The following is a 19,356-nucleotide window of genomic DNA, read 5'->3' as shown; positions in this document are numbered from 1 at the left end:
ATTGGTACAATGTCATGTGACCATTGGGAAGTATTCCTTATTTTTCAAGAATTGGATTAAGCTGCATTTGAGCTTACTTAATTCCCTTGCCAGGCATTTGTTTCTCAGAAACATAAAATCTATAGTATTTTATTCAATTAGTAGTATGTTTAGATGTTGTTTTGTAAATCACAGCTGTAAAATAGAGACTTTTTAAAGACGACATTTATTAAGTACTCACTATATGCCAGGCAATGACCTTGTGAGATAAATACCATTGTGTCCATTTTATTGATGTGAGAACTGAAGCAAAAAATAAAGGTGAAGCACCTTGTCCAGAGAAACACCCCTTAGGAAGGGTGGCGAGTTATAGCTGGTACCCACAAATAATTCCTACTTACTTCTTTATTCTTTAGTCTTTGAAAAATAATTTCAAATATATGCTTGTGTCCTGACTATTTTATGTACATCCTATAAACTTGGAGGGACTGGTTGGCCCATCTACAACATCTTATAAACTTTTCATTTCTCCCACACTTAATACAGTCAACAAGGAGAGAGAGATCAGGGTTTGATTTATTGATAATTGAATAACTCTATGACAATTGAAATAACTATAGAGTGCTCTAGACTACTACTACGAATAATAATAATGACAATAATAATAATAATTCCCAGATGGTAATGGTGAGGATTGAGTTCTTATTCTCCCCATCACAGCTGGATGCATCTAAACCACCAGGGAAGGAAAACAAGAGTAAATGTTGACAAACTGCTAATTCGGTAGGGGTGGGACAGGGGCAGAGTAAAGAAGGAGTCATCTATTGGAATACATCGTCTAGTCAACCGATAGCTTCAGGAAGCAAAAGCCCAGAAGATATTATGAAAGAACATTCTTAAGTATTACATATCCCTAGGAATTTTAGAAATAAAGTCAGGATAGTATCTCAATCTTGGGTCTTCTAAACAAACGTTGAGCGCCATGAACTCCACACAAACATGTCCTAACAGAGAAATGGACAGCAAGAACATGAGAGGAAAATCGGGGAGAATCCACAATTTTTTCAATTATATTCATTTATTAAGTACTAATTTTATTGAGTTACTGTGTGTTCAATATTGGGCACTGTAAGTCAAACAAACAAACAAATAAACCCTATCCTGGCTCTGCTTACCAGCTACAAGAGATGGACAATCTGTAGAGCTATATCGGAGCTTTGAGTATTGGGTAGAGCAAATATAGAGAGCCAGCACACAGCAGGGCTACCCAAACCTGTACAGGAAACTCAGGGAAGCCTCCCCGAGAAAATGACCTTCGTGCTGAGTTCACGAAAACTGAACCTTATGAACTGAAAGGCACAGAGAAGGTGAGTGTGGCTGAGGCACAGGATGCAGGGAAGGGAGGGCAGAGCACTGAGCAATGAGGCTGCAACTATAAACAGGGAGCAGGCCATGAAGGGCGTGCAAGACATGAAGAATGTGGGACTCTCTTTGGGAGGTACTAGAAGCTCTTAAAAAGTTCCAAGCAAGGGAAAGAGTGGATGGCAAGACAAGATCTGCATTCACGAAGTTCAAGGATAAGGTCACTGCAAGGCAGCCAGCTAAGAGGCTGTTGTGGTCCCACAGGTGAAAGGACTAGAGAGGGGAAGTTGGGAAGGAGAGAAGTAGAAAGACGCAAGAAGGATTTTTTTTATTTTACAAGAGAAAGTGGACAGGACTTGGTCGGTGGTGTATGTGGGAAATAAGGTAAAAGATGAGTCAAGGGTGACTCCATGCTTCTGGTTTAGATAACTGAAGCATTCACCTGAACATCCAGGAATTCTCAACACCCAGACAGCAACAGCCTACGGATAAAGAACATGAATTCAGGTTTGACAAGTTGAGTTTGAGAGGGCTACTATATATTCTAGTGGAAAGCATTGCTGCTCAGTAGAAATATGATGCAAGCCAAAAGGCAAGGCACAGGTGTTACCTTAAATTCTATAGTAACCACATTAAAAAAGTAAAATGAAATAGGTGAAATTAATTTTAGTAATATATTTAATCCAATATATCTGAAATATTATTCCTTCAACATAATCAAAATAAACAAGTTATTGAGATATCTCATTTTTTTTCCCACAGCATCTTAGAAATATGGAGTATAATTTATACTTACAACACATCTCAATTGGGACTAGCCACATTTTAAGTGCTTGGTAGCCACATGTGACTAGTGGCTACAATATTGGACAGTGAAGATCCTAAGGGCAATTGGATAAATGGGTCTGGAGTTCAGTAGAACAGTATAGACTAGAGGAAAAAAAATCTAGAAACATCACTGTATGTTAACTGAAGTGGTGAAATAACCCCAATCACCTGGGAAGAGTATGACTTGAGAAGAAAGGAAAGTGCTTCACAGAACCCTAAGGAATGCTAGCATTTAATTTATTTTTTCAAGTAATCTCTGCACCCAGTGTGGTGCTTGAACTCACAACCCTGAGATCAAGAGTCACACACTCTACTGACTGGCCAGCCAGGTGCCCCAACATTAGCATTTAAGCGACAGGGAGAAGCGCTTATAAAGGAGACACAGAAGGAGACACAACAAACTCTTGGTATATTACCTTTGCTCCATGTAATTATCCCTATACAGAAGAAAACATCTATCTAAATTTGGGGGAATCCGTGAATCAGTGAATTATGTGAGGCATATCATCATTACGGGACCTCTGGAGAAAAATGGCACAGATGTATTTTTCTGAAATGAAGTCCTGACTTACACAATAGGGCTAACACCACCCCTGTCTTACCAGGAAGGATGGGGTGGGTAGAATGAGACTTGTAGTAACAGAAGCTGGGACAAGGACACTATGCAGAATACCTGTGGCTCCTACATAAAGAAAATGCTTTTACAGTTGGTGAGTGAGAGCAAGAATATAAGCAGCACTCATACAGATCAAGCACATTGCCATTTTAACAAAACATGAACTAGAATCTGCCTTGTAGAGAGTGGGAATTTTTTCTTCACCTAAGTATTAAATATTATTACCAACTTCAAATATATACATACACCTCTGCCAACCCAGCTGGAGTCAGAGGAAGCTATAAAACAGGAAATGCCACAAACATGGGTACCCATCAGACCTAAATAAGGTAGTGCGGGACAGAAACGGAAGGTCTCCAATGTCAAACAAAAAACTTAGAGTGAAATTGGACCATAGACGGGGCCTTCCCAAAAAGAAATCACACTCCAGCCACTTGGTTGTTAGCAAAGGGAGGGGAAGGATGCCTTGTTTATGTAGCTCTGTGAGGCCTCACACCCTGCCCTTGGGGGGCCTCGTGCTGGGGGAGGGAGGTAAGAGCTGAAAGTGAAGACAGCAGGGTGCTTGTGCCATATCAGATCTCCATCAACACGCAACCCCAAAAGATCATGACTGTGGGAGCTTTGTAAATCAACTCTTAGGGTGCTTGCTCCAGGGCAAATAGCACAACAAATTAATCCTTTCACCATGAAATGCAGCAAAGTTTGTATCTATGCTGAATTCAAATTGCTCATTAGCTCTGACATGTTCCTAATGAGGTTATAATGCTCTGGGACAGAGATCAAGTCACTGAGCACAAATAGCTAGAGATAGAATCATAGAAAAATAAAGTTAGAAGGACCTTAGAGCAGTGCTTCTAAAACTTTAATATCAATCACCTAGCGATTCTGATTCAGGATGTCTGTGGTGGAGTCTGAGATGCCCTATGTCTAATGAGCTCCCAGGTAATGCTGATGCACTTTGACTAGCAAGGCCTAAGAGATCATTGGATCCAGTCACCTTATCTTAGAGGTAAGGACGTTATAGCCAAGAGACTTATCATTGGGAGTGTGCCGCAACTTCCCTGAGGATTATTTTGGGGTAGTTGTGCATTTGTCCATAGACCTGTAGGTCCACCTGAAACTTTTTAAACAGAAGCATAGGGAGTAGGGTGACCAACCATCCTGGTTTCCTCAAGGCTGGGACATGAGATTTTCTATTTTAAAACCAGGAAAATTCCAGCCAAACCAAGACAAGTCTTTAGTCTTTCATCCTAGTAGGACCCTTCTGAATCTCCTCACAATATTGTATCAGGACTATTATCATTTTTACCTTGTCAGTCCCTGAGTGCTGGGATCATGACCCTGCCAAGGTAAGCACCTAAATATCCTGTTCTGAAGTTCTCCAAGAATAGATGCTCAGACAAGATTACATCTGCAGAGCCTTTTACCACCATATCGATAAGTACCCTTCATTTTTAATTTTTAGATTTTTTTTATTTGAGTAGAGTTGGTGGACAATGTTACATTAGTTTCAGATGTGATTCGACAACCCTATATGTTAAGTTCACCACAAGTGTAGCTCCCATCTGCCACCATACAATGCTATTAGAATACCGCTCTGTTCCCGGTGCTGTACCTTTTATTCCCATGACTTATTCATTCCATAACTGGAAGCCTGTGCCTCCTATTCCCCTGCTTAGTATCTTTCTAAGAGACAATCTCCAGTTCTCAAAGGAGGGCATAAAAAAGGAGTATCAAGAACACAAAGAAATAAATATACAAGCGTATCATGTTCTTTTTAACTACACAAATCTATTTTAATTTTCCCCCATTTGAAAAAAAATGTATTTAAGAAATAAATCTTTTATAAGTCTCAAACACTCATTAACAACATCTTTGGTAAAATCACTAAAATAGCAGTAATACTCAGGATGCATCCCTGATTTGAAAACAGAAAGTATGCTGTGCACAATTGAAATGATTAGAAATGAAAATCTCTCTCCACATTGTTATTTTGCTTGCTGGAATTAGGCCCATTAACATCTGAAAGAATAATAAACAGTTGAGGAAACAAAAGTGGAAAGTTTTTAGACTAGTCAATGCTAGCAGTGTATTGCTCTGGCTTCTAAAAAAGAATGTCAGGATACTGATTCCATATGCAATCGAAGTGCAGACTTTGCACAGTCCTGATCGCATTGACTTACCATGGAGTTTACCTGCTTAAATAAGACGCCAACATAGTCTGGCTGAATGACTTGACTTAATATTTATGCAGTTAGGACACTTAAAACAATGGAAGGAAAGTGTGGCTAAATATATGCAATGCATTTGAAATAGGTAAAAGATAGAACCCTAGACACTCAGCAATCATTACCTGGAAATTAAAGAGGGCAGAAGCAATCCTATTATGCATTATAAACAGCCTAGCTGCTGACTTAATGGTAGTTTGACTAGCATAACCAAGGAGTCCTTGCTCCAATATTAATAGGAAATGTATTGTACGGATCCAATAGTTCATGAAATTAACAAGGAAAATGAACTGGAGTGGAGCAACTTTGCAAGTAATAGGAAGGCATCAGCAATTGCTTCCCCAGAGCATATTGAACACTTAAAAAGAGCTTGGGGAGAGTACATGTATATAAATGAGAATGGACATTATTGGAATTTTTTAATAATACTTCTAATTTAAATACTTTTCAAATTCTCCATTGGTTGCAAATCTTTTCAAGAAGAAGCCATTAGTTCAAAATGCCAATAAGAGGTCATGGGCTATGGGATCTGGCCCACTGATATTGAAAGTTAGCTGCCACTTGAATCAGCTTAAAATGACCATAAAGGTATGATTTGACAGCTGTCAAAAGTATTCCCATATCATTTTTATAGAACTAAATACTTCTAGTAGAATCTAGAAAACAATTTCCCTTCTATAAACCCCAACAGCCTGAACAATATATGCCTGCTCATTGGCAAGCTGAAAAGTATGGTGAAGTCAACTTACAAACCAATAGACATTCGGTGAAAGAGAACATCTTCCCCACAGACACTGCCATGAACAATCTGACTGAAGCTTGCATTGACCAAACAAGACGCTGGAAGAGTTTCCATAGAAGCAAGAATATGACTTCTATTTCTCCCAGACAGAGACCCATCCAAGTCTTCCAAAATTGCTGCATGAGGAAATGGAAATGCTACTAAGTTTGGAGAGTTTATAAACTTTAGCTGGTTGGTCTTCACAGTAAATCCACCTATAAATTGGAAAACAGAAAGACTGTTACACATGGCACAAAAGACTATTATAACATATGACAGGTGAATTCACTGAGATGTTTTTAGTACTTTAAACTGCATATTTATACAGGTAAATGATTCACTCACTTATTTATTCAAGGAAAAAGTCATGAGTGTTTGTTGTATGCCAGGCTCTGTGGTATGCGTTAGAGACACAGAGGGAAACAAGAGCAGGATTGGCATTGCCTTCAGGCAGCCTGTGTTCTAAGGCAGTGAATCTCAACCAGGTGGGTTTGCCCTCTAGGGGACATTTGGTACTGTTTGGAACCATGTTCGGCTGTCAACACTGGGTGAATGGCAGTGCTACTGGCATCCGGTGGGTGGAGGCAGGGATGCTGCTAAACATCCTCACTGCACAGGACAGTCCCCACAACCAAAACTTATCCAGCTTAAAATACCACCAGTGCCAAGGGTGAGAAATGGGTACAATGGGAAATAGAGATGCAGAACACTAATTTACTAGTTACTAACTGTAAAGGGGTCGTGGCTCAGTCGTTCGATCTTTCGGCACTAGTTCTTCTATAGGAAGTCTAACCCTATCTGTTATGAGGCTCATATTTTAAATATTCACCCTCAAAAGCAAGGTTCAATCAACCACGTGGGCAAATGGTAATAGCAGCACCCTTTTTAAGTATTAGCGGTAGGACTACACTTTTTGCGGTCTTTCTCTCACCCGCCTGCATGTGATTCATCAGTACTGCTGCTGGTCCAGCTGCCTGGGCCTTCTAATTCCCACACCCCTGTCATTAAAATGTAAAAACTGAGTACACATAAGACTTCAGTACATATGCTACTATATTTCTGTGTTATGTACATTATAAAATATGCCCAAAAGGAAATAAAAAGAGTAAGATACAAATAATTAGTGGCCCTGAGGTTTTCATTCCATATCCCAGTAGAGTCCATGCAGTGAATTAAGTCATGCATTCAAGACTCCAGGATTCCACCTCTTGCAATTTCTATAGTTCATCTAATACCACAACCACCCACCGCTCTACCATTCGGTCCTATTGGAATTTCAATTTTTGCATATGCTGTTCCTAATTCCTAGAAACTTTTCTCTGCATATGCCCCCTTGCAAATTTCTATTTGTCTTTCAAAACCATGCTCAAGAGCCACCTCTATAAAATCTTGCCTGACTCCTTTCTTGCTCCCTTCCCTGACCTTGTCTAGTCCTCTAGGATTGTACTCATCACAGTTACTACAGTGAGTGGCTTAATATTTATTTTTGTGCCTAGATCAAGAGCTCCTGGAAGAGAAGAATTATGTGTTTTTCATCTTTGTACACCCCAGATCCTCAGACAGAACCTGGAATGGATAATTTTTAAGCAAATGAAAGAAATAGCTTAGCCCAGATCATCCAGTGAGAAGAGATTCGAGGTCATAAGGAGTAGTATGCTTTTCTTCAGTGTCTTATGAATGATATGAAACAGTGAAGCTATTAAAGAACTGAGGGATTATAATTTGAAGGGAATGCCATAAGGCATTTTTTTATTCCTATTATCATTTCTACAGTCTTCAACTCAGATACCACCCAAATAAAAACAATCTTTGACTCTGCCTATACAGAAAAAAAAAAAAAAGTAAAGTGGAGACTTGCTGATTATTCATTTAATTAAAAAAACAAACAATTATCTAAATTGGTGATTCAAACCACAAGAGCATATTTACTTGAATTACTTGGTTTGGCTGTTTACAATGATCAAATCAACTAGATTGCTCTCTACTTCTTTTTACCTTGGCCCATGAGTCCTCCAAGGTATTTCTCATCACCTCAGAGATGTGGTTAACAAGTGGACGAGAATTCCTATGGTTCTCTTTGTGTATACAACAAGCTGTTGAAAACCTAAAGTACCAAATTCTGGCTCTTTTAGGAAAGATTGCATGTGTGTTAGTTTATACCCATATGTCTATCCACCCAACTCCATTTATTCAATCAATGAACTGCCTAGTAGGCACCTAATGATACTGGGTATTGGGTACCCAGTACCCTGGGTACTAATGATAAACCATAAACTTATGATTTGCTGGGTACTAATGATAAATCTCTGAGCAGGAGAGACACGGTCCCTGCCTTTATGAAGCTCAGAGTCCAACAGAGACATGACGCCATAAAGATGGAGTATGACAGATGCCATCATAGGGAAAGAATGGGGGGTTACAAGAGTCGCATTGGGAGCACCTGGCCTCCTCTGGGCTTTCTTTCAGATCAGAGCAGCAGTTTCTACTGATGCAATCTTATAACTGAAAGAAATGATGAATCACAAATGTTTTATCACTATTTATCACATTTACTTGAATGTTGGCCTTCTTCAGTGACTGTCTTATCTCTTTGGCCTTCTTCAGTGACTGTCTTATCTCTTCAAACAACTTACCCTGTCCTCGGGAACAGCCCGCACAGGTCCTGATGGACACGCAGTCAGTGAGATCAAAATTAACAAAGGTTGTGTTAGAGATTATCAGTTCCCATCTTTTGGGAGTTTTGATCCCAGCTGACATACACAGGCTTCCCTGTGATTTAGAAAGAAAAAAAAAAAAAGAAGAAAACTGGCCACATGAAATACAATTTGTAATGCACAAATAAAAACAAGAGAACAAAAAGACAAGCTATAGAGTGGGAAAAAATATTTACAAATCGCAAATAGGACAAAGGATCACGATAGGCTGCACTACACACACACATTAGAAGATTAAATAAAAAATAGTGATGATAGCAAGTGCTGTGGCCACTACGGAATATAGGTTGGCAGTTTCTTATCAAGTTAAACAAACTCTTATCATATGATCTAGCAGTCCAACTCCTAGGTAAATGAACATTTGTGTTCATACAAAATCCTTACACAAATGATTATAACAGTTCCATTTATAATCACCAAATCTGGAAACAACTCAAATGTCTTTAAACAAATGAATGGATTAAACACACTGTGGTACATCCATACAGTGGAATACTACCCAGCAATAATTAGGAATAAAATCCTGCTTCTTGCAACAACTTAGGTAAATCCCAAAGGCATGTGAGAGTGAAAAAAAAAAGTCTCAAAAGGTTGCATGCTCTATCTGATTCCATTTAGATGATTATTCAAAAGACAAAACTATAGTGTCTTTTGTCAAAAGACAAAACAATAGATTAGAGATTCCCAGGGGTTAGACTTGAGAGGAGGCTGCGGCTACAAAAAATGGAACCTAAGGCAGTTTTTTGGGGTTGAACCAACTGTTTTGTATCTTCATTATGGTGGTGATGGTGGTGGTTACACTAATTTATATGTATGCTTAAAATCATAGAATCAGTTTTACTGTATGTTAATATAAAAAATAAAAATTAGAAAATCTAAAATGAAACAGAAACTGCTTCTAGTATTTTCTACAAAATCTCTTCAACAAAACTCCGTCTAGTCAAGTTGTTAGTGTTTCACCCTTCTATTCTTAAAAATAATAGCATGCCTGAGAATCACCAGAAATTTATCAGGGGCCTCCACCATGAAAGACAGTGCTGAAAAGAAAAAAGAAAAACAAACCAGTGGAGACAAAGTCAGTATAGAAATCAGAAGAACACTTAAACACTAACATTAAAAACCTCAGGGAAATAAGTATATTATATCCATGAAACAAGAAGCCCCAAAAGGGATTTTTCAGAAAAGCGAAAAGAACAAAAATGAGAGAGCAGAAATAATCAATTCAATTAAAAAATTGAGGAAACACCCCTGAAAATAGAATAAAAAGACAGTTGACAAATCAGAGAGAACATTAAGAAAAGTAGAAAAGCAATCGAGGAGGCTCAATATCCAAATAATAATACTTCCAAAAAAGAAAAAGAAAAAGATGAGGAGAGAATTATCAAAGAAATGACTGAAGAAAACGTCTCAGAAGAGAATAATAGATTTTCTAAACCACAAAGTCCCATCCAGTGCCTAACACAGTCGTTAGAACAAAAAGCTACACAAGGGACGTCATCCCGAAACTGCAAAATACCAGGGACAAGATTCTAAAAACTTCCAAAGAAGAAAGCCTAAAAGGTTATATAACATAGAATCAGAGTATCTTACAACTATTCAACCTCAATTCTAGAAGCTAGAAGACAATGGAGCATTGCCTTCCAAGTGCCAAGTCCGAATTAACTCCAACGTGCTATTCCATAACCTACAACCTATGAATAAGGGGGTCTCTGTTGGTAGCTCAAAATATTTACCTTCCATAGAACCCCACTTTGTTAAGAAGGTTACTAAAGGCTACATTATAATAATATGAGGAACTAAATCAGAAAGGAAGAAAATGTGGGAATCAGGAACAAGAGTTCCAATACTAGGGAGATGGGCAGGAAAATTCTAGGATGTTGGTCAAGAGAAATTTCAGGGTGCAGCTGTTAAAACCCTTCTCCAAAACTGCTGGTGCAAGTGTAAACACTTGGAATTGTTCAGCATTATTCACTAAAGCTGAAGGCATATCCTCTGAGCCAGCAATTTTATACTTTGGCATATATTCAACAGAAGTACGTGTGCATGAACACCAAGAGACATACGAAAGAATGTTCATGACATCATTACTGGTAGTAGCCCAAAACTGAAAATAATCAAGTGTCCATCAATAGCAACATGCCTTTAAAAAACTGTGGTATATTCATAAAGTGAAATACTACATAACGATTGGAAGAACAAATTATTGTAACATATAAAAAAATATAAAAACATGAATGAATCTCACAGATATAATGTTGTGCCAAAGAAGCCAGGCACAAAAGAACTACCACTCTATGATTCCATTTATATAAAGTCCAAAAATGGAATTCAAATTAATCTATGTCTCTAGAAGTCTGAGTAATGGTTCCCCTTTGGCTGGGGGGCTAGAAGAGGAGTTGGGTGGGAGGAGGTGAGCAGGGATTTCAAAGGAACAGGTAATGTTTTATTTCTTGATCTGAGTGGTATCTACATGGTTTTTACTTTATAAAAATCTACTGAGGGTGCCTGGGTGGCTCAGTTGGTTAAGCAACTGCCTTCAGCTCAGGTCATGATCCTGGAGTCCCGGGATCGAGTCCCGCATCGGGCTCCCTGCTCAGCAGGGAGTCTGCTTCTCCCTCTGACCCTCCTCCCTCTCATGCTCTCTGTCTCTCATTCTCTCTCTCTCAAATAAATAAATAAAATCTTTAAAAAATAAAAATAAAATAAATAAAAAAAATAAAAATCTACTGAGCTCTTCACTTGTGATTGGTGCACTTTTCTCTATAAATGTTATATTTCCATGAAACGTTTATTTTAAGAAGTGGAACGGATATGAGAGAAAAGCAAAATACAAGATGGGAAGGAGGAAAGAAGTTAAAGGAGCTTAAGGTCCTTGCCTTGCTCAGGTAAAGTTTAACAGTGCTGTCATAATTTAGACTTCATTAACACAAGAGGGCATGTTGAAAATTTAAGTCCAATAACTAAAATAATCATAACAAAATGAGTAACTTTCAAATAAGTAAATATAAAAAAGATACTCTTCAGTGCAAGACAAATCAAGTTTGAAAAGTAGAAAAGAAAGAAAGAAAAACTGATTGCCAACTGGGAACACAAAGTAAGATGGTAGAAATAAATGCAAATATATGGGAGACATCAGCGTGTGGATGGTAATTGAAACCACTAGAGAAAATGAGATTTCGCCCAGGGAGAGCAAGTACATTGAGAAGAGAAAGGGCCCTGCCACAGAACTTAGAGAAACAAAAGGATGAAAAGTCTAAATTAAGGAAGACAAATCCACAAGTGAAAATAGGAACTAACACGTGCCCCCCCCCCAAGAAATAGTAGGAAGAATGAAGCTATCCATCAGAATCTGTCTGAATAAAATATATGTTGAAGTATGTCATCGGCTCAAATGAATTTCGATAACAATGAGAAGGCAACCATCCCACAGAGACTTCCCAAAGTAGGGTGACCATAATTTACATCCAAATCAGGACATATTTGAGAGTGAAAGGAGATGCTAATGAAATAGGATTTTAGGACAACAGGCATAAACAAACTACACAGCAGACTGGGATACCTAGTGTGAGGAGAAGGCATCTCTTTTTCTTGTGTATTAAAGCCATCCTCCCTGAAAGTTAGTCCAGCCACCTCAATATAAAGGTAGTGTTGAATGTGAGGGTACCAACATATACACAAATATGCATAAAAGAGAAAAATTCCTTTTAATAAAAAGTTTTCCCAGAAATTAGCGTTTGTTTTAGGATAGGACTCACTGGTAATTGCATGCTACCAATTATGTGTGGGTGGAAGGTCGAAGAATGGATAGGCCACATCTCTGAAAATCCTAATTCCTAAACGAATAGCAGGCACGAAAGAGAGAAGCTAAAATCAGAGTTCCACAACCACAGAAGGTCGGGGCATCCTTTTTTTTTTTTTTTTTTTTAACAATTGACACAGTTTCACGTGGCAATAAAGTGGTTCCCAAATAAATGTGAGCAAACTTGCATTAAATAAAGATTCATAGATGTTTTTCTTTTTTTGTTTTTAACCTTAGAACTTCACAGAGCCTTTAAAGTGTGAATATGCAATGTGAAAATGTCAGGGAATGGAGGTACTGTAAACAGCATATCCTAAACGTAATTAACCTAAGAACCTTGCTTTTCTCAGACCCCCTCTTGGGACCAGCCTTCCATGAAAATCACTTTAGAAAAAACTGGAGTAGGCAATGCTCATTGCCAAAGCTATTTTCCATGTGCAACTGGACGAGTGTTCGGCCAGGAGTGGGAGGGTATGCTGGTGGTCCTAGCTCCACAATATTAGGCATAGATCTTGGGCTATCATTTGACTTCCCAAATCTTCCATCGCTTTACCTGTAAATTCAGGAATTCTAATTAGATCAACTCTCAGGTAATATTTAGCTCTAAAGTTCCATGGTTTTATGATTTGGATGCCTAACCAGGATCTAGATCTCTCCTAGAACAAACCTTTTAACATCTTCTATGCAGAGACTTTTGTCCTGCACTTTCTTAAGAGACTGAGAGATCCTCACTTGGCTGCATGGCCTTTGTGGTGAATCACACCCCAGGGGCAGGATTATTTTTTATTATCTCATGATAAGCACCCTTTTGTCATAATTTATATCTTAATTTGTGTCACTCTCCCATTAATTATGATGTCTATTTAGTATCAATTAAGATGTTGTAACATTAATTTACCAGGACAGTTTGTGACTCAGCTTGATGGACATTTTGTTTTTGGCATCTTCTCTAAGGTTATTTCTGAGGAATTTAAGGGCCTTTGGTATACCAGTATCATAGAATCTAAATCTGAGTTCCATCCTTTCTTGAAAATTCTGCAATCTAAAAAGAATATTCATCTCTCAAGGTGGTAATCCTTTCAAAGGAAAGGAAAAACGGACAGGTATTTCCCTCCTGAAAAGGATGGTTCAAAAAAGATTTAACTAAGTTTGAGAATTAAATGTAGGAAATGAAGCTTAGTAAGAAAATTATTTTTTAATCTTAATATTTATATCTATACCTACAAAATAACCTCCAAGGGAAGTACAAAGGGCAATGATTATTTAAATTTCAATTGGTCAAAGCACTGAGAAACAAACTAAAGTGAATGCTTTTTCCTTGGTTTCCAGAAGTACTATAGGTCTGTTCCATCTCTGATGGTTATGACAATGTGATATGAATATACATGTAACTCCTTCAGGAACAAGAACTTAGGGGACCCATTACAGGTCTGAAGCCTACTGAGACCAATGGCAGTCATGAACTTCCCTTAAGGGAAGCCAATAAGTCTAGTTCCACGCCTGGGAAATTTTTTTGCCTCATCTACATTCTGGTACTCTGTCCATGCAGTGGCAGAAAAGTTACCTATAGTCTGATGTTTATCATGTAGAAACCCACATTTAGGCAAGTATTAGGGGATCATCTAAAAAACCCTAGTATACTATACAATGTAAATTTATGTTACCTTCTTTGGGGGGCACTCTAAATAGAATAAGGGTCCTATAGACAAAATGTTGATGTCAAAACTTGGCAAACCATAATACAAAGAGAAAATGTGGAATTATGCTATTTCATAATCCTTGTGAGGGTAGAGTGAATTAACCTAAAATTATTAGGTTTTTTTATTGAATTGGTATGAAAATAATGTTAAATAGCAACTGAATAAGAATTCTGCAAGCTACTCATGACTTCTATGATGTATATGAACTCATAACATTGAAACCTTGTGTATATTTGAATTTTATCATAAACATCACCACGGTTACAAATGAAAAGCTCTTCCAAATTTTACCAATTAAACACAAGATTCACTGAAGAATGTTATTAAAATTACATATCCCAGATCACCAGGGAACCTAGCACATATGATTCTGTTTTGATGGACAGCCTAAAACAACGACATTAAGACACTTACCTCGTGGGCAAAATGGCCAAGTAATAAGCTGTCAGTAACTGAAGTATTTGCATCACTTTCCAAGATGTCAATTCCAAAATCTCTGCATGAATAAACTTGGAAGTTTCTCAGGTGAAGATTGCTACTTCTAAAAATCTAAAAAACAACAGCATATGTTATGGCAAAGGTCTGAGGCTTGGTTTTTCTTGCAGACTTCCTATAGCTTCTTTAATTATTGATTAAGTATAAATCAGCATGCTATACCATATTTAAGCAGCTTTTGTCCATCAATATCAGTACAGACATCCCAAAGTTGCGTGAGGTCAACACTAACTAGTCCCCTTTGGTAACATCCCCTCTGTACTTTTCATTTCTCCTCATAATAACTGTTACATTAAAAATGTCAGTGTGAATTCTTCACATATCTAAAATAAACTTGCAGTTGTCATATCACACAAAATTAATAGAGAAAAACAGAGCAACCAGGAACTCCAGTGCTTACTATTTTCCTCAGTATAGTGTATCTTAACTAATATTATCAGAAAATTGTAAATATGAAATAAGTAATTCAGCATGACTACAGACTCAAAATATGTTATATGCATATATATTCATGACAACTTAGGTTAATCGAGTATTAGCAAAATTAGCTTGTTAGAGTTGAAAGAATCCCTCTAGTTTGGGGGACAGAGCTCTTGGTTTTGAGCTAGCACTGATATTAACTAACTACATGATCTTGGGCAACACATTTATCTTTTCCTAGACTTCAGTTCAACCATCTTCAAAATCAGGGTGGAGGTCTGGACTAGCAATTAACCTAACACAGTCGTTCTTTTATTTTTTAAATAGGGTCATATTTACATTCGTATCTTCAAGTAGAATTTTCCCATTGATTAAGTCCAAGGTAGCCTTGACTGATACTGATTGATTGATTGATTGATTGATTTTTGGTAGCCTTGATTTATCACAGTATCATGCTTCTACAGGTCAATCAGTCTTTGTGTTTGAATTTTCAAAAATCGAATATCTTGCATATCCCATTATGTATGCGCCAACAGCTTTTTATAAAATGATACATCTTTGAGGACACAAAGGCTTATTTAAACAAAATAGATATGATCTGAACTGTTAACTTGACAACAATTGTGAACTAATTACAGGCATCAGCCCAAGTTCTGGCAAATATACTCATATTTAAAAACAAAGAACACCCAGCATTAGCTAGAGAAGCTGGTGATTTTAAAAGAAAACCAACACATAACAGCAAAAATCACCTATTTGTGGTGTGAATACTTTCATAATGTGCTCTCCTAAGGTGCCTCGTTTGCGCAGTAGGTAGCGCGTCAGTCTCATAATGTGCTCTCCTCTCTCTCTCTCTTCTAAAAGAATCACTTTGCATTTATGAGACATGGTGAGGAAAGAGTATTCTTCTCAACTCTTACTAACATGCATGCACAAGGACCAGATTATCTGAGTTGGAATCCAGCAATTCTTAGCTGTATGACTTTAGCAAGTAGTTTAACCCCTACGCAGAAAGTTTTCTTACCTTCAAAAACAAGTGTAATAATGGTACAGCTCCCTCAAGGTTATTAAGATGATTAAATGAGAAAATAGCCCAAAATGTTAGCTATCAAGCTATCAATATCATCAAAGAAATATAAACTTATGTTTACACACAATAGGAATTTTACCCAATGGAATCTTCTGATCAAGTATCTATATACATGACGCTTATGTCTAATGACCAGAATAGTCAGATATATCTAATAATGAAAGTTTATTAAATTTAAACACAATGCATTTTTGATGGATGCAGAAAGCATTTCTCAATGTTAAAATGTCCAGAGACATTATCGTCAACATTGATCCATCACTACCTATTCCTGTTCACTAACAATGATAAGAATAAGAGCTCTTACTATGTACCCACAAACATCCAGGCATTCTTCTGGGCACTTTGCATGCAGGCACTCACTTAACTCTCAAAACAAACTAATCCTTTAGGTATTATTACTCTTTCCATTTTACAAATGAAGTAAGAAAAATCATGGGATTTGCCCAACATCACAAGGATAGGACTTGGTTCCCTTCACTGAACATAATGTTTCCAGGGTTCATTCATGGTGCAGCATGTTGTTTCTTTTGTATCAATATACCACACTGTATTTATCCATTTGTCCAATGGTGACTATCTGGGGTTGTTTCCACCTTTTGGCTATTATGAATAATGCTGCTATAGACATTTGAGTATAAGCTTCTCTGTGGATCTATGTTTTATTTCTCTTGGATATATACCCAGGAGTAAAGTTGATAGATCATATGGTATCTTTATGTATAACCATGTGAGGAACTGCCAGACTGTTGCCTGAAGCATCTAGACCATTTTAAATTCCCACCAACAGTGTGTGTGGGTTCTAATTTCTCCACATCTTCATCAACACTTGGTATCATTTTGATTCTAGCCTTCCTAGTGGGTGTGAAGTGGTAGCTCACTGTGGTTTTGATTTGTATTTTTCTGATAACTAATTATGTTGAACATCTTTTTATATGCTTTTGGACATTTGTGTATCTTCTTTGGAAAATTGTCTATTCAGATCCTTTGCTCATTTTTTTTGAATTGGGTTGTCTTTTTATCGTTGAGTTGTAAGAGTTCTTTCTACATTCTAGATACAATTCCCTTATCAGATATATCATTTGCAAATATTACATCTCATAAAGGTTGTATTTTCACTTTCCTGATGAGGCCCTTTGAAATACTGAAATTGTCAATTATGATAAAGTCCAATCTATCCATGTTTCTTTTGTTGCTTATACTTTTGGTGTCATACCTAAGAATCTTTAACTAAATCCAAGGTCATGAAGATTTACCCCTTTGTTTTCTTTAAGAGTTTTATAGTTTTTGGTCTAATGTTTAGGTTTTTGATCCAGTATTGAGTCAATTTTTATAAATAGTGTGAGGTAAGGATCCAACTTCATTCTTTTGTATGTGGCTATCCAGTTGTTCCAGCACCATTTAGAGAAGGCTATTATTTCCCCCACTGAATGGTCTTGGCATCCCTGTAAAAAATCAGTTGTGTGGGTTTATTTCTGGACTCTCAATTCTATCCATTGATCTATATTTCTATCCTTGTGCCCATACCACACTTCTTGATTACTATTGCCCTGTAGTAATTTTTAAAATAAAGAAATGGAAATCTTTCTTATTCTTTTTCAGGACTGTTTTGGTGGGAGTTACTTTTTAAATTCCCTGCTGTCATGTTAATTACTCTCCTTTACTCTCTTCATCAAAGTAAAGTTCCAAAAGCACTCTCATTATTTGAACTTTTTGATTAATTAGAGTATACAAGAGTTTCATCTTTAAGGATCTGTGTTTTCTTTCATGGGCTTAGCACTTCTGACTGCAGAACTTAAGAAAACTGACGTTAATGATCATCTTTTAATATGTTCAGGTTATTTTGTGATTTCCTTTAGAAGAAAGCTATTCAAGAGCATGGAGACAGAGTATAAGTTTCTGTAAGGCATGAATTGCTTCTTTGCATAAGACGACACTCAACGAATGTTTCTACTGGATTTGTCACCCCTATATTCATAATGTTTATGGGCAACAAAGTACTTTATAAAGTTAAATAAGAACAAAACACTAAGTACAATTGGGCTTCTTCCTGTTACTTACCCTAATTATATATTTTTGGGCTTTCCCTATCCACAATTTTCTTCCTCTTATTTGATACGTGAAATAACTTTCTTAATGTAACTTAATTATATGTTTTTATTCTACTTCCTGAATGCCCTGTAAACATATTTCTTCATCTATGTATCTTGGGCTCCAGATTGCTAAGTGGCAGAGACCAAGTGTATGTAATTTTCTCTGTGTAACACCAAATAGTGACCCTGGATAATTTTGTATGTTGCTGTTAACAGTGAGCACCCAAAGCTTCCTTATAAGAAATCACTGTGGTAATGAAAAGTGAATGATTGAACGTGAACTTTTTCCCTTTCGAGGAAAAGAGAAGAAAATGTGGCTCATCGATAAAGGTGAGAATGGCACCTTGTGCTGAAATTTTTGTGTTCCAATGATGAACAGCATTTTTTTCTTAAGACTGAAGCATGCATTATTCAGGATATTAAGATCTCAAATGCACAACATTTGGAGTCTGGATTCTGCACCAGGCTGTGTTACTAACTAACTAACTAACTGCGTGAACTTTGGCAAATCCTTTTACTTTCTGACCCTTCATTTCTTATCTTTAAATAGGCATGGGAGGTGAGGAACGGATGACCTCTATGATCCCTCCTGCTTGCAAATCTCTATGATTCTGTTGTTTCCATTAGAGCTGCTGAAAAGTCACCATCGAGGAAATGAACTGACCCTGGCTTCCTGAGTAGAAATTGGCTCATTCAACAACTTTTCCACACACCTATGACGTTGTTTGCTCCTTAACACTGTGATAATGGTCCCAAACCGCCCCCATTTAAACAGAGAAACATAATAAACTACCATAAAAAAACAAATGACAATTTAATGAAAAACTAACACAGCTTACCTGGGCACCACCTGCACTTCCCCAAACTGTGAAGTTCTGGAACAGGGTGGGGCCCCTGCCATTATCCCAAGGTGGCCGTAACTGAGGGTATATAAAGAGACCAGACCTTGAATGCAAAACAAAGAGTGAAAATCAGCCACTTTCTATGTTTCAAATGTCCCAATTTTTCTCACTGGGAAATATAAAATGACGGTAACGAATAAGGAAAGTGGAGATGAAGGCTGTGAGCCTTCTCCCTGCCTAGCATTGCCCATTCCTTAGCCTTCCCTCCCTGTTACCTTCCATGACCTGCTCCTGAATCTCAGCAGATGCAGATTGCCATGATCCCAATCTCTTCTCCCAGCCTCTCTCTAGGTTCACCCCTTCCTAGGAGTCTGGACACCTACGCCTAGCCTATTAGAACATGCTAGGA

The 19,356-nt window shown here is 37.5% G+C and overlaps 1 protein-coding gene across 1 annotated transcript in view; it reads right to left on the bottom strand.

The window, feature by feature from the left end:
• The window catches only part of PKHD1 (PKHD1 ciliary IPT domain containing fibrocystin/polyductin), a 443,829-nt gene that overhangs the window by 226,358 nt on the left and 198,115 nt on the right, over window positions 1–19,356 (bottom strand). The window contains exons 44-47 of the mRNA XM_078054411.1: window positions 18,945–19,050; window positions 14,422–14,556; window positions 8,428–8,563; window positions 5,763–6,009 (exon numbers count right to left, since the gene is read on the bottom strand). Coding sequence (XP_077910537.1) covers window positions 5,763–6,009; window positions 8,428–8,563; window positions 14,422–14,556; window positions 18,945–19,050 — 624 coding nt within the window. The remainder of the gene's footprint in view (window positions 1–5,762; window positions 6,010–8,427; window positions 8,564–14,421; window positions 14,557–18,944; window positions 19,051–19,356) is intronic.

This window comes from Halichoerus grypus, chromosome 9 (assembly GCF_964656455.1).
Source record: "Halichoerus grypus chromosome 9, mHalGry1.hap1.1, whole genome shotgun sequence".
Lineage (NCBI taxonomy): Eukaryota > Metazoa > Chordata > Mammalia > Carnivora > Phocidae > Halichoerus > Halichoerus grypus.
This window is presented reverse-complemented; position numbering and strand designations above follow the sequence as displayed.